Source organism: Corvus hawaiiensis, chromosome 21 (genome assembly GCF_020740725.1).
Source record: "Corvus hawaiiensis isolate bCorHaw1 chromosome 21, bCorHaw1.pri.cur, whole genome shotgun sequence".
Taxonomy (NCBI): Eukaryota; Metazoa; Chordata; class Aves; order Passeriformes; family Corvidae; genus Corvus; species Corvus hawaiiensis.
In genome coordinates, this window is record NC_063233.1 from 8731280 (window position 1) to 8746143 (window position 14864).

General features: G+C 52.7%; 1 protein-coding gene and 1 long non-coding RNA gene across 5 annotated transcripts; one reads left to right on the forward strand and one right to left on the reverse strand.

Moving 5' to 3' along the window:
• The first annotated feature begins 83 nt into the window (after positions 1 to 83).
• LOC125336723 lies at positions 84 to 4497 on the forward strand. The gene is made up of 4 exons (XR_007207835.1): positions 84 to 297; positions 571 to 1386; positions 2628 to 2832; positions 3424 to 4497. It is a non-coding gene; the product is annotated as an uncharacterized LOC125336723 (long non-coding RNA).
• On the reverse strand, positions 497 to 14859 carry TMEM268 (transmembrane protein 268). 4 transcript variants are annotated; one of them, XM_048325677.1, is made up of 9 exons: positions 12494 to 14859; positions 9997 to 10311; positions 8211 to 8320; positions 6872 to 7081; positions 5737 to 5886; positions 4419 to 4529; positions 2613 to 2690; positions 1496 to 1681; positions 497 to 760 (listed from the first exon to the last, which is right to left on the reverse strand). In XM_048325677.1, exons 2-9 carry the CDS (start codon positions 10094 to 10096, stop codon positions 581 to 583), a joined length of 1125 nt encoding a protein of 374 aa, XP_048181634.1. In that variant the 5' UTR covers positions 10097 to 10311; positions 12494 to 14859; the 3' UTR covers positions 497 to 580. The 4 variants fall into 4 exon arrangements, with proteins under 4 accessions (XP_048181634.1, XP_048181637.1, XP_048181638.1 ...); XM_048325680.1 differs by having other exon boundaries at positions 6968 to 7081; positions 12494 to 14855; XM_048325681.1 differs by having other exon boundaries at positions 6974 to 7081; positions 12494 to 14851.
• Positions 14860 to 14864: the final 5 nt, after the last annotated feature.

The window sequence follows — 14864 nt, forward strand, 5'->3', positions numbered from 1 at the left end:
GTGGGGGGATAAGGGGATCATGTTTTGGGGGGTCACTGATAACGGGATCATGTGTTGGGGGATCACAGATAGGGGATTATGTGTGTTGGGGGGGTCACTGATAAGGGGATCATGTGTTGGGAGGCCACTGCTGAGGGGATGGTGTTGGGGGCTCAGGTAGGAAGAGATGGATCTTTCTCACCATTCCTGGTGACAGAAACAACGGGAGAGGGAGCAGAGTCATCCTGCCCCCCTGGGAAGAGCCAAATGCAAGTTCCTGCTGCTCCAGGGCTCGGCCTCTTGCTGCCACCTTTGCTGGTACGAGGTTGTGTGAGGGATGATGGTTGGTGGCAGGAGGGTTTGGACACAAACGAGTCCCAGGCTGTCCCTGGGTTCTGTCTGACCCCTGGGGCAGCTCCTCCACGCCGAGCTGGAGGGCAGGAGGTCTCCAAGGTGAGCAGCTCTCTGGCATGTTTTATGAGAGCCCTGTGTCCACTCATTCATCCAGGACAGGGAATTAGAGCTCTCTCCTCCGCCCCACAGCTTCTCCACCCTGGTGTGTGGGGACAGCTTTATTTTGGTGTTTTCCAGCCCTCTCTGGTCACCTGCCCCTGACCCAGCTGTGGTGGCTGTGGAGCACCGTGGTCTGGATGAACTGGCAGAGACAGGGAACGCTGCTGTGCTCCACGTGTCCCCCTGCCCCGGCCCGAGGGAGCCGGCCCGTGACCAGGAGCCGGACGTAGCATCCACTGAAGATCACCAGGAGCTGCTGGGCCATCGCCTGGAAGGAGCAAGAGAGAGGTCAGAGCAGGGCATCCCTGTGGGCAGGGCAGAGGAGACATTAAACACCATTTTCTCCCTGCTTCAAGGACTGTCCAGCTCTGCCAGGAGCAGGACAGCAGCCAATGGCACGGATAACTGTCCCAGATCCCCTTCTGGCCAGCAGTGCTGTCCCCACAGGGGGGTGACACCGAGTGACCGCTGGCCCGCGGGTGGCCCTGGGGACCTGCCCGCTCTGTCCCTGCCTGTAGACAGCCAGAGAGCCTCAATCTGCAGGGATGTCACCTGCACTGAATTCACTCAGCAACAGTGACAGGAAAGCTGCAAAATAAATCAAAATCATCCCTTTGGTAGCTCCATGCTGAGCAGGAATCAGGACACATTTGTTGCTCAGCGTGGCACAAGTCTTTGAAGGCACTTTCCATGGAGGAGACAAAGGCTGGGCACATCCAGGGCTCAGCCCCAGCCTGGGCAGGGGCATCAGGGCCCTGGGTAGAGGTTTTCTACCAAACAGGACCTTGGGACCAGCAAGGAAAAGCCCAATCCATGAATTCCTCAAGGATGAAGCCCCAGCTGCTCAGACTGCTCGGCAGTGCCAGGGCTGGAGAAGTGTGTGTGGATTTCCAGGTACTTCTGCCAGAGAAAAAGGTGTCCCCTGTGGCTGGGATGAGTTTTGGAGCTGAGATACCTCGGGGGGATGATTTGGTGCCTCTGTCAGGGGGATATTTGCCCTCACCTCGGGTGGGCCCTCAGGGATGAGGCGCAGGAGCTCATTGCAGGTCACAGGATCTTTGTTCAGGGTCCCCCCGCTGGATAAAAGAGGGGACTCTTCACATGGAGCCTCCTCCTCCCTCCCCAGCTCAGGCTGAACCACCACATCCATGACCACACAGAGCTGGTCCAGGCTGTGCCTCAGGCCTGCCTGGAAGAGAAGGAGATTTTGGGGCTCTCCAAAGGCAGGCAGCACTGGTGTCCTGAGGAGAGCCTTTACAGGGCACCAATTCCTCCTGCATGGATTTAACTCCCGGGATTTCCCATCCCAGGCAGCAGTGGTGCCCTGAGCACTGAGTTTAAAAGGCACAATTTCCTCCTGCACATTTTTCACTCCTGGGATTTCCCATCCCAAGAATCGTGCCTGGCACTTGGAGCTGGGTGTCCATCCCATGGCCTGGCTGCCCTCAGCTGCCTCTTGTGCCAGTGACTGCTCCCAGCACCACGGTCACAGCCTGGCATGGAGAATCTTGTCTTTAAAAACGGAGCTCTCTCACCCCCTGTGTGAATCAGGGCATTGCAGTCCATCCCTGAGCTGCAGCTTTCAGGGAGATGAGCAGCCTGGAGATTTTTGGAGGGCTCTCACCTCTCATCCCACAAAGGCAGTTCACTGGGTATTTATATGCCCACAGTATATTTTCTGAATATATATTCTGAGTATATAACATTTTCTGAAGGCCAAGAGGACAGAATTTTTATAGAATTAACTCAATCCAGCACTTCCTGCCCCTCCAGGCTATCCCACTTATTCCAGGAGGACAGCTCAAGGTGTCAGCTGTTCCAAGGTGTGCCACGTGCTTCTAAAATTTGCCTTTCATTCCTGATGACTTTCCATCATTAAAGCTGTGCAGTTAATTATCCAGACACCCACATTCCATGGGGTCTGGATGAATTCCTGCTGGGCTGGGCATGGACAGGTGCACTTTATTCACCTCCCAGTCTGCCCAGCTCCCAGGGCACAGTGGGAGAACCTCACCAGGGCACCCAAACACTCATTTATCCTTTCCCACCTCCATCCCAGCAAATCCAGGGCTTAGGGAAGGCCCTGCCTGTGTCCCCAGGCTGTCCCCACTGTCCTTTACCTGTGTTCCCTGCAGCTGAGTGATGTGGGCTGCCAGGGCCTGGAGGCAGCGCTCGGGGCTGAAGTGCACGAACCACAGCTGGAAGGGGCAGGTCAAGGAAGGAATCTCTCCATGCTTCCCTCTCCCAGCCCTGGGGACGATGGGATGGGCCTTGCAGGGAGCAGAGCTGAGGCAGGTGGTGCCCATGGGGTGCTCAGGGCAGCGAGGACCCAAATTACAGGTTTGGAGCCAGGAGGGTCTGGGCTAAGATGGGGAGGGGAAGGGAAGGGAAGGGAAGGGAAGGGAAGGGAAGGGAAGGGAAGGGAAGGGAAGGGAAGGGAAGGGAAGGGAAGGGAAGGGAAGGGAAGGGAAGGGAAGGGAAGGGAAGGGAAGGGAAGGGAAGGGAAGGGAAGGGAAGGGAAGGGAAGGGAAGGGAAGGGAAGGGAAGGGAAGGGAAGGGAAGGGAAGGGAAGGGAAGGGAAGGGAAGGGAAGGGAAGGGAAGGGAAGGGAAGGGAAGGGAAGGGAAGGGAAGGGAAGGGAAGGGAAGGGAAGGGAAGGGAAGGGAAGGGAAGGGAAGGGAAGGGAAGGGAAGGGAAGGGAAGGGAAGGGAAGGGAAGGGAAGGGAAGGGAAGGGAAGGGAAGGGAAGGGAAGGGAAGGGAAGGGAAGGGAAGGCCCAGAGAGCAGCCAGTCCCTCTCCCTCACCTCCTGCAGCCTGGGATAACCCTGGCTCACTGCCCATCACTCATCTCAGTGACCCTCCACCTAAATAAACTGTGGGGCACAGTGACTTAGCTGCCCTAAACCCCTTCCTGCTTTCCCTTTATTTCTAGGGATTCACTCCATTTATTTTTTACAAAATTGCTCATGCTTGGTGCTGCTCTGAGGACAGAGAGTTTTCCAAGAGCAACGTTTGTTGGGGATGTGAGTCCTGCCAGCTGCAAGGCGGCCAGAGCTCTGTCCTTTTGCACCTGCTGCACCTGCCAGCAGCACAGGGATCAGGGAAATGTGAAATCCAGAGGGTTAGAACGGATCTGACATCGGAGCAGACAGAGCAATTGTAAATCCCTGGCTTATTTGCTGCTCTCAGGCAGTTTTGGGACAGGTAGGTAAAGGTGAAGGTTCCTTGGATTAGTCCTCTAATGGACTCTGCTGGCCTGAATAAATGTGGAATTCAGGTTTATAAACATGGAATTCAGGTTTATAGGGGTTTCCTCCTCATCCTGAATGACTTTGCCCTCCTGCAGTGCTCCCTGTCCCTTTCCCTGCTTCACCCTGGCTTTCCTCTCCATTTGAATTTCAAGCCCCTCTCTGTGTTTCTCTCACCTTCCTTTAACACCTTCACGGAGTCTTAAAACTCTCTTCATTCCCTTTTAAATCCCTGTCTAGTCCAGAAAAATCATCTCTGAAAAGCAGCAGACGAGCCCAGGGATGGGGATTTTGGTTTTCTCCACATTCGAGTTTTTGGGGGACTGTTTGCTTTTTCTCCCTCTTGGTTCTTTTGGGGTTTGGTTTTTTTTTTTTGCCATAGGAACTTTGCCATCACTCTGCCTGTAGGCAGAATCACCAGCGTCACAGGAGTATAACATATTTTTAGGAATAATTGTCTGCCCTAAGGAATCCCATTTCAATCCTTTAGACTCATTATTTCCAGTCACCTCTGGGCATATCTCAATGCCCACTTGCAGGAGAAATAAAAACTTCCCAGTTCCTTGTGCCATCCCATAGGAGACAAACCAGATCCTAGGAATCCCAGCCTCTGGATCACAACAGCAAGAAATACCTGCAGAGCAGGAGGGATCTGACCAATTCCCAGCAGAAAGGATACTTGAAGGATGTTGTGTGGCCCATCCAGGACACCTGTAATACCCAGGATTATGCTGTGCTTGATAAAGATTTCATTGACAGCTGCCAGCCTCACGTCTGTGTTCACGTTCAGCTGTTAAGAGAATGCGAGGGAAAATAACCCAATCCACAGCAAAAGTCTACAAACTGCAGCTGGATAATCCCAAATACTGCAGCTCTGAGAGGAAAAGGCTGGAATTGATTTCCAGGGTCCTGTTCTCTCTTTCATGCCCCAGCAATCTCCTTTCCCAAACCTCTGCGAACCCCCACATTTGCCTGGTTTCCTCTTGGAAGAATCATTTGCTCCAAATCCCCCTCTGGATTTTGAATCGAGCCTTTCCAATATTATTCTTCAGCCAAATAAATGGTGCCAGTAATGCCAGGAGCAGCAGGGAATGCAAGGAGGAATCATCAGGAGCAGGGCAGGAGCCAGAGCTGCTGTGGGAGCACAAACCCCACTCTGCAAGGGTTGGTCTGTGGAGTGACCTCATTGTGGCCTCTCAGGGCTTAAAGGGGCTCCAGGAGAGCTGGAGAGGGACTTGGGATGAGGGGTGGAGGGACAGGACACAGGGAATGGCTTCCCACTGCCAGAGGGCAGGGATGGATGGGATATTGGGCAGGAATTGTTCCCTGGGAGGGTGGGGAGGGGCTGGGGTGGAATTCCCAGAGCAGCTGTGGCTGCCCCTGGATCCCTGGCAGTGCCCAAGGCCAGGCTGGACATTGGGGCTGGGAGCAGCCTGGGACAGTGGGAGGTGTCCCTGCCCGTGGCAGGGGGTGGGATGATATAAACTTTGAGGTCCCTTCCAACCCAAACCATTCCATGATTCTGTGATTCCATAAATCCTGCAACTGCACACTCCATCCTGCTGGAGAATCTCAAATAAATTGGCTTTTCCTGTTCATATCTGCATGTAGCCAGTGGGGTTTCCTTAACGAGGAAAATTCAGTGCACAGTAAATGAAATTCACTCCAGAAGGCTCCAACACCCACCCCAGGATGGAGCAGGCACAGAATGGGATGAGCTTTAAGGTCCCTTCCACCCCAAACCAGTCTGGGATTCTCTGATTCCCTGATTTCCAGCAGCAGGAGGTCTGAGCCAGCCTGAGCAGCTCCAACACTTCCATGTCAAGCATTCCATCCCCTCCCTTGGCTGCAGAACATCCCTTGCCTTCCCTGAGTGCTCTAAAAATATTGCTTCCTCCCTGGATCATGTCATTGTTTGCCTGCAACTAGGGAATGACCCAGCAGAAGGAATCCTGCTCCCCTCTCTCCACGTCCCCACACCAGCAGCCTCCCCTCACCTTCCTCTGGTGGTGATCAATGACCAGGATCACCAGTACAGTGACAGCCAGGGCCACCAGGGTCACCAGCACGCTGGCCCCCCAGTAGCGTCCCACGGGACTCAGCTGGAGCGTGGAGTAAAGGTTTGTCCAGAGACAGATGTAGAAAACCTGGGAAAAAATAGAGAGGCTGGTGAGAGTCACAAATCCATGAAAGTGAGAAAAGTCATGGGAAGAAGAAAACAACAGTCCCTTCTCCCTCATAAATTAAGTCCCACGAGATTTTTCAGAGGGTGAGAAAGGACAGAAGCTCTTTCCAATAATAAATAGAGGAAAGAAAGGACTGGAAGGACTGAGGGAGCCCTAGTTTATTTTAAAAAAATCACCACTCACCAAAGACAAAGAGTGAATTATTAATGATGATTCAGCCCTAGGAAGGATTTCAGCGGAGTTCTTCCACTGAGATAAGAAATGCGCTCACTGAAGCATATTGATAATAATTCTCAGAGTCCCTGGATTTAGAAGTTCCTATTTCAAGGTGGTGCAGAGACCACTCCTTTACAAGACTGACACAGGGCTCAAGGGCTGTGTTAAAGTCAGGGAAAACTGGATTCCTTCCCTTCCCAGAGCATGGATTTGGGCAGGAGATTGCCTAGGAGCAGGTGGGGGACATGTAGGGCACAGCACCATCTCATAAGGACACAACTCAGGTGCACCAAACAGGCACCAAACCCCTCACAGCACTGAGCACCAATTCCCACAGTATCAGTGAAAGGAGATTTGTATAATGGCTATCCAAAACTAAAAAAGGAATTAAAACAGGGATTTGGGTTGGATCACACCCTCAGCACACTGCAAAGCACCAGCCTCACAGCAGATGCTCATGGTTGGGTCTCTGGAGGAGTTTCTTTCACCAGAAGAAGACAAACAAGACCAAAAGTTGACTGATTTGCTGGTCTAAATGAGCATCAGGACTAGAACACCTTCAGATCTTTAAAATCAAGTTACAAACCAGGTCTGGTTTAGGTAGTGCCAGCTCAGCATGTGCTGGTCACCGACAGCCTGCTCTGCTGGGACTGCCAGCAAGGGGGTGGAGAGAGGGCCTTGCCCTCCATCCACAGGAATTCTGTGAGCTGGGATTGCCAAGGGAACCCACCAGGAATGTGTCAGAACCAGGATTTGCTCCCCAGCCAAACCCCGCTCCCCCGGTGGGCACGAGAACCCCGGTGCCAGGCCGGGCAGCCCGCGGTGCCCTCACCACAGCCATGGCAATCTGGAAGGCCCTGGAGCTGTAGAACAGGTACCGCCTCACTTCGGGCCTCAGGACACCCTCCTGGAGCAGCCTTCTCCACGGATCCGCCGGCACCTGCCCGGGAGCAAACAAAACCAGAGCCACCCTCCAGTTTGGGCTCCAGTTCCCAGCAGAACCAGACCGGGCAAACCTCATGGGGCACTGCAACCCAAATCTGTGTCCCAGAGCTCCCTCCCACAGGGAGCACCTCCAATCCCACCCACAGAGCTGCCACAGAGCCAAAACTTGTGTTCCTGTCTCAGGTGCAGGGAATAAAATCTGCCTGGGAAAGTCACAAGGGGAAAAAAAAAAGCCTTTTTGTGACAAAGGACATGACAAGACATTGTCCCAGGGATGCTCCACCCTATCAGAGTGAATTTCAAGCAAAATTCACTCCAAACTATCTTCAAAGGGTTTCTTCACTGAGGTTTAAGCCGAGTTCATCCCAGCTGACTTCCAGCCCACTGGGAATAGACTTAAGTTGGACTGAAACAAGCGACAGCAATGTGCCTTGGTGGCCAAGAAGGCCAACGGCATCCTGGCCTGTATTAGGAATTGTGGGGCCAGCAGGAGCAGGGAGGTCATTCTTCCCCTGGTGAGGCCACATCTTGAGTGCTGCGTCCAGTTCTGGGCCCCTCAGTTCAGGAAGGACATTGAGATGCTTGAGCGTGTCCAGAGGAGGGCAACAAGGCTGGTGAGGGGCTTGGAACACAAGCCCTGTGAGGAACAACTGAGGGAGCTGGGGCTGTTTAGCCTGGAGAAAAGGAGACTCAGGGGTGACCTTATCGCTCTCTACAACTCCCTGAAAGGAGGCTGTAGACAGGGTTGGTCTCTTCCACCAGGCAGCAACTGACAGAACAAGAAGACACTGTCTCAAACTGCATCAAGGAAGGTATAGGTTGGATATTAGGGAAAAGGTTTTCACGGGAAGAATAATAAAGTACTGGAATGCCCAGGGAGGTGGTAGAGTCACCATCTCTGGATGTGTTTAAAAACAGACTGGATGTGGCACTTGGTGCCATAGCCTAGTTGAGGTGTTATGGTATGGGTTGGACTTGACGATGTTGGAGGTCTCTTCCAATCTCGTTATTCTGTGATTCTGTGACTCTCAAACCAAAAAAACCCCCAAAGCCATTTGCTGCATTTGTGGGTGTAAATGCAAATGATGCAAATCCAGCTGGAATTACCTCGCAGGGGAGCTCACCTGGACGCCGAGGGACTGCAGCTTCTCGGCACAAAGGTCCATGTCGAAGGAGGAGCTGGGGCAGGTGTTGTCCATGCTGAGCACCAGCAGCACCCGGCCTTGAGGGGGTTCTGAAAGAGCCCAAAGGAGCTGTGAGCACAGGACTGGGGGGGTTTTATCCCACAGCCAAGGAACACCTGGCAAAGGGGAGGCTGAGAGCACAAAGCACCCTGGTGTGTTTTAAACAGCTCCAGAATCCCTTCCTTGGACATTGCTAAGGAGCTCTGGAAGCAGCCTGAGACCCCCCTGTAAGGAAACAAACTGCAGAGAGGGAGGAAACTCCAAAAACATCCCAGGAGGGAGCAGCCAGAGGTAACAGGAGGTAACACCATGCTCTGTTCTGCAGCACAACCATGTCCTGCCCCAACAACCCCTGCCTGGGAGGACAACAGGCTCAGGCTGCTGGGTGATGCCAAGGCTCATTTCCCTCTTAGAGACCGCCCCCCCCCCCATTGCCCACCCACCACAAAAACCAACTTCAGCGATTAATTAAAGAGCTTTCCAGAAATCCCATTGCTTAGGAATGTGGCAGGACTGCCCTGGAGCACCCACAGATCCTCCAGCAGCATTCCTGGAGCGTAGCTCTGCTCAAGGCTCCTCCAGTGTCAGCTTGGGCCAGGATCAAAGATGCATCCTAGAGACTCACTCATGTTAGGGGCCTGAAAAGTGTGAGGACAGCCTGTCCTAGATTTGAGGAGCAGCACAGGAGAGCTGTGATCTCCAGGCAGCCCATCTGGCATCACCTAGAACTTACACAAGCTGTGCTACAGCGAGAGGAAGAGTTTGGGTCGAAAGAAGTGGCTGGTTCAGCTGAGATCCTGCTTTGCTGAAAGGTTTCACCCAAATTTCCTTCCCCTTTGCAGCTCCAAGGTCAGCCAGGTGTCCCTGGGCTGCTCCTGGAGACACTTTGGGCAAAAAGGGGCCCTGCTGGAGGGTGCAGGGGGATGTGAGTGAACAGCCATCCATGGCTCTGCCTTCTGCCAGGCTGCTCCAAGCCCTGTCCAGCCTGGCCTTGGGCACTGCCAGGGATCCAGGGGCAGCCACAGCTGCTCTGGGCACCCTGTGCCAGGGCCTGCCCACCCTCACAGGGAACAATTCCTTCCCAATGTCCCATCTATCCCTGCCCTCTGGCAGTTTGAAACCATTCCCCCTTGTCCTGTCACTCCAAACCCTTGGAAATTGTCTCTCTCCATCTTTCCTGCCAGCTCCTTCAGGCCCTGCAAGGCCACACTGAGGTCACCCCAAAGCTTCTCCTCTCCAGGCTGAACAATCCCAGCTCTCCCAGCCTTTCCTCCCAGCAGAGCTGCTCCATCCCTCTGATCCCCCTGGAGCCTCCTCTGGCCTCTCTCCAGCAGCTCCAGGTCCTTCCTGTGCTGGGCCCCGGGGCTGGGGCAGCTCTGCAGGTGGGGTCTCACCAGGGGCACAAGGGCACAATCCCCCTCCCCTGCTGCCTCAGCACAGGTCAAGTTTCCCGAAGATTTCCCGACTTCAAAGGCCAAGAGGAGAGGACTTGCAGGGGGCTGCATTTCAATTGGTCAATTCACTCATTCCTGCACATCAGGCATTCCAAAAAAAACCCCAAAGCATCTCCATCCCCTTCCCAAATTGCTGAAACATCCACAATGTTTGGGTACTTTGGCAAGTGAGATGCTGTTAAAGAGCGTCTTTGATAAAATCTGTCAGTGGTTATTTTAGGGACACTGAGCTCAGATCTGCCTCTCCCCTTATCAACACGCTGCTCCCTTACCTGTCACCCACTGCAGGGCTCCTTCCTTGAAATCCCTCTTGCAGTAGGGGAGGGAGGATCCATTCTTCTCAGTTCCACCAGTTTGGCTTTTCTGGGCCATGCTGGAGGTGCCTCTCCTTGAAGGATTCTGTGTTGTCTGGCCAGAAATTCAGCTTTGATGTCTCTAATTCAGCATTTCTCTCTCTTCCTGCTGGGAAGCAACAACCAGCCCCACAGCACCAGAGTGGGGAGCAGATTGTGAAACCCTCACTCGCACTCCCACTGCTGCCTTCCTTGGGATCCTGCTTTCCATGAGCCACGAGGCATTTTCAAGCCCTGAAAAGCGAAGAAGAAAATCCCAAATCTTGCAGAGATGAAGGATAACAGCAGTGACTGTGGTCCTTGAGGATGTCAGCACCTGGTGTTGGCCAGTGTGAGCTCAGTACACACAGACTCACTTTTTATATTTGGTTTTTGTTGAGAGCTCGAAAAGTCACCCCTAAATATTCCTTAAATTGTCCTGACATCCCTCAGCATTCCCATTTTGCAAGCAATTAGCAAGGAACAGGCAGGACTTCTCCTTGCCAAGCCTCTTTGCCATCACCTTCAGAAGAACCTGGAGCTGGTGTAAATGTCCCTCCCTGGAAGTGCCACTCCTGCTCAGTGACACAGGGACAAATCCTCACCACAGGAAGGGAGAAGTGCAGATAAGGAAGAAAAATACATCTGCTGAAGGCAGAGTCAAGCAGGAGCTCCCACCCAGCAGCAGTGAAGCCTTTGAGGGTCTCTGCTTTCCTTTCCCCTCTCCTCTCTTTTCCTTTCCCCTCTCCTCCGGGAAGTTCTCACAGCAGGCACCCTGCCCAAGGTTTCCCAGGTGTTTCTTTCCCTGCTGACAAAGCTCTCTAACCTCCTGCCAGCACCTGTGGGCGGCTGTTAAATGCTTGGAGGACTCTGGAGTTTACTTTTCAATCACCTTCCACTCCAGCTCTCCAAAACCACCATTTACTTTTTAACCTCTGCTCAAACCAGGAGCCTCTCGCTGTCTCCTGGTGGGAGGATCCCTCACGGATCTCACCCACTCTCCCTCCAAAGAGGATTGGGGGTTTTTCTGACCTTTTTTTCTGTTTTTTTCTAACCTTTTTTCTGTTTTCTTTCTGACAGTTGCTGCAGTTTCCCCCTCACACAAAGCCAGGACAGTCCCTGGTTGAAGAATGTCCAAAAGGAAATGGAGGCAAGACAAACAACACAAGACAGTCTTCTGATCACAGAGAAAAAAAAACATAAAAGGGATAAAACCTCCCACTTAAAGGATCAAAGCACAGAGGGTGAGCAGTGAGTGTGGGCACACAGGATGGGCACAGCACCTGCTCCTCACCTGCACAGCTGAGGAGAGATTCCCCTGGGCACAGCTCTGCCATGAAGATCATGGGCAGCCACGTGTCACAGGGCACATCCCAGCACCAAAAGGTGCATTCAGACTGAATTTTCTCCCTCTTTTCCATCAAACACAAGGGAGTGTAAAATCAAGACAGAAAAGCCCACAGAAGACAGAAGCAAAGAGTGAAAAACCAGAGGAGACTGAAGAAAAAACTAATTAGAAACTGAAGAAAAACCTGCTTAAAACCAACCACCCTGTTGCTGCTGCTGGCACATCCGTTTAGAGATGAATCAAGGCTCTCTGGCTCACAGGATGGGAATTTGGGGTCGCTGGAGGACAGTCCCCAGGAGGTGACAGCAAAGGTGCAGCAGGCCAGGGCAGCTCAGCCATCCCCAGGAGGGAAAGCCTTCCCCCAATGCTGGCAGCTCCTCAGCCGAAGCAGCTTTGCTTTTACCTCTTAGAGCAGCACAGTTTGGCTCTGTTGCCTTTTCCTGAAGTGCCCATTTTGGGGTTTGGATCCCCCCAAACCTTCCTCTGCTGCCTCCTGAGCTACCTCGAGGAGCAGCCTCTCCTCTCCTGCACTCCTGGGCTCCGTGTCTCTCCACATCTCTTATTCTTTATGCAATGCCAACATCCCTCTGGTGAATTCGCTTCCTTCTTTTTTGGACACCTCCAAGCCCTCACCAAACAGCAGAGAACACCCAGCAGGTCCTTCTGCCTCATTCCCAGAGCAGCCAGCAGAGCCTTACCTGGTCCAGCTCACTCCAGGCGCCGGGAATGCAGCTCAGCTCCCTCCTCCTACTGCTGCCTGTCCTGTATGTGCCACTGTCCCACTCTGCACTGCACGGGTGCCACACTGTGCCACCACCAAGCAGGAAGGTCCCAGCCTGTGCTGGAGAAGGTCCCTGTGTCCCCTGCGCCTCCTGGAACCAGGGATTAAGCGGGCCTGTGCTCCTGCCTCCCTCTCCTCACCCTGAGCTGCAAGCACCGACTTGCAAAATCTCCCCGGTGCATGTGACTCTTGCCCTGGGCTGGGTTCAGAAATGTGGTTTTAACCCTCTGTAGTTCCTCAAAAGTGTTCCCGCACCGAAGGCACAGCCACAAGAGGAGATTCTCCCCCCTCCCCAGGAGTTCCCTCACCTTCGGCAGGGCGGGGGTCCGGAGCTGGAGCCTGAGAAGTGCGAAGGGCTGAAGACCGGCACAGACACGAGGCTTCCCCCTCCTCCTCCTCCTCCTCCTCCTCCTCCTCTTGGATCAGCCAGTCAGGATTCAGGAACTACAGATCCCACAGTTGCACCCCCTCTGTTCCTGTGAGTGTTTCCGTCAAAGCCAAACACCCAAGACAAGGCTGGGGACATCAGAGGAGGCGAAGGAAGATCTCAAGGCTGACAAGAGGTCGCTCTCTATCAGGTCATGGAAAGCACACAGGAACAGGGATAACAGGCAGGGCAGGAGTTGGAGCCCTCCTCACAACAGGAGGCTGTGCTGATGTGGAGCAAGTTTCCCCTCCAGCAGCTCCAGAACAAAAGCAGGAGGCTCAGGCACAGATGGATCCTCCAGAGCGGCTGCACATGCTGGAGCTGTTTACCTGACAACGCTGAGAGACACCATGAAAACAGAACTCCTTAGCCTGGGAATGGTGGCGTCAGAGCTCCCCAAAAGCTGCAGGATCCGTGGAGGGTTGGAACAAAGCAAATCCAGTGGTGAATGGTTGGAAAAAAAAAAAAAAAAAAACAAAAAAGGAGCTCCTTGCAGTGCCCGTGTGCATTTCCTGGAGCAAAGGCCGCTCTCCTCCCAGAGGGATGGGTTCTGCAGCCCTGCCTGCTCCAGGCATTGCTGAGCTGTGGGTTCATCCCCTCACGTGGCTCCACAGGCAACGGGAACAACTCCAAAGCCACTCACCCTCATGGGATCTTGTTACACTGGGAACAGGCAACACCATCCAGGTACCAGGAAAAATCCCATAAATCTGTCACCAGCTCAGGGCCCAGCTCCAATCCCCACCCAAGACAGGGCCGTGGGAAGCTTTGGGTTCTTTTGCAAAGGCTGCTCATCAAAAGTTTTGGTTTTGTTTGCTCCTCACCCACACAGAGATGCTGACAGGGAACATGAGAAGCCAAGAGCACTGGCAGCTGTCCACGGGGAAACACCCCAGGCAAATCCGTGTGGGACAATACATTTCAAAGAATGTGGATAATGAGCTGCAGCACATCCCCTGCACTCCTCTTGTTTGGCAAGACATGCAAGGTCTTGGCATCAACGCCCCCAGCAGAAAACTCCTGCTCATTTGAGAGAAGTGTTGGGATCACCAGAGGCTGGAATCCCAGGATGGTTTGGGTTGGAAGGGCCTTAAAGGCCAGCTCATTCCACCCTCCGGCAAGCAGGAAACATCCCACCAGCCCAGGCTGCTCCAAGCCCTGTCCAGCCTGGCCTCACCCTCCCCTTTACCGCATTTTCTGCCTCTGGGGGAGTTCCCCCCATCCCATTTTCCCAAATTCCTGCAGTGCTGTGCAGCTGGTTATGGATTGCTTGGAGTTGATGTATTTGATTTCACCTTTCTCAGTTTCTCTTCCCTGCAGGGAGTCGCAGGCTATTGGTTTCAGATCATTTCTCTCACTTATCAAGATCATTTGGAATTGTGATTCAGTGCTCTGTACAGTTTGTATCTCTTCCCAGCTTGGTGCCCTGGACTTACATTGTACTCCCTGTTCCACCTGCTGCATTAATGAATATATTACAGGGAACCTGATTCCAGGGAAAAGAAAAAAATCTGCTGTTTGAAGACAGAAGAAGTTTGAGGACTGTCCCAGGCTGACAGCGCCCACCAACCCCTCCCGGCCTCAGGAATAACCTCACCCTCCATCACGTCCTTAATGTCATTTCTGAGGTCACTCTTCAGTCCCTATTTGAAGTCTCACTGCTTTAAATAATCAGACATACACTTTTAGTCTGCTTTTGCCTATTCTGACCATGTTCTCTCTATATTTACTCCATGCTTTGATAAACTGAGCTCTTTTGCAGGATTTGGAATCCACAGCCCTGTGATTCCAGCTTTTTTGGCCACAGTCTGCATATGGTTGCAGTTTCTCCCCACGTCAGCCTTGTTTGGACTGTGCACACTGCAGCCAATGCCGACACATCTCATTTTCTTTTGATGAAACTGCATTTTCAGGGAAGAACTGTGCCATTTTCTCCTTTTTTTTTTCCCCTAGTGAGCCTTAATTAGGAGAACAAAGTTGTTGAAAGCCTTATCTTGCCCTTCTCCTCCCTTCCTGCACACAAAGTCCTTTTGCTCTGCGTTGTTGGATTTTTTTGTCAGCAAAGCTGACAGATTGACAGTCATTAAATATAAAAATTTATTTCACACTACCCATAAATTACAAGTTTCAAATGAAGAATGACAGTTGCTTAAGGCACGAAGTGTGGCTCTTATCTTTCTTTTTCCTACTTCTGCCTTTTTCCTATGAAGACTTAAAGTATTATTCTTTTTACTATGGTAATGCAAAAAACT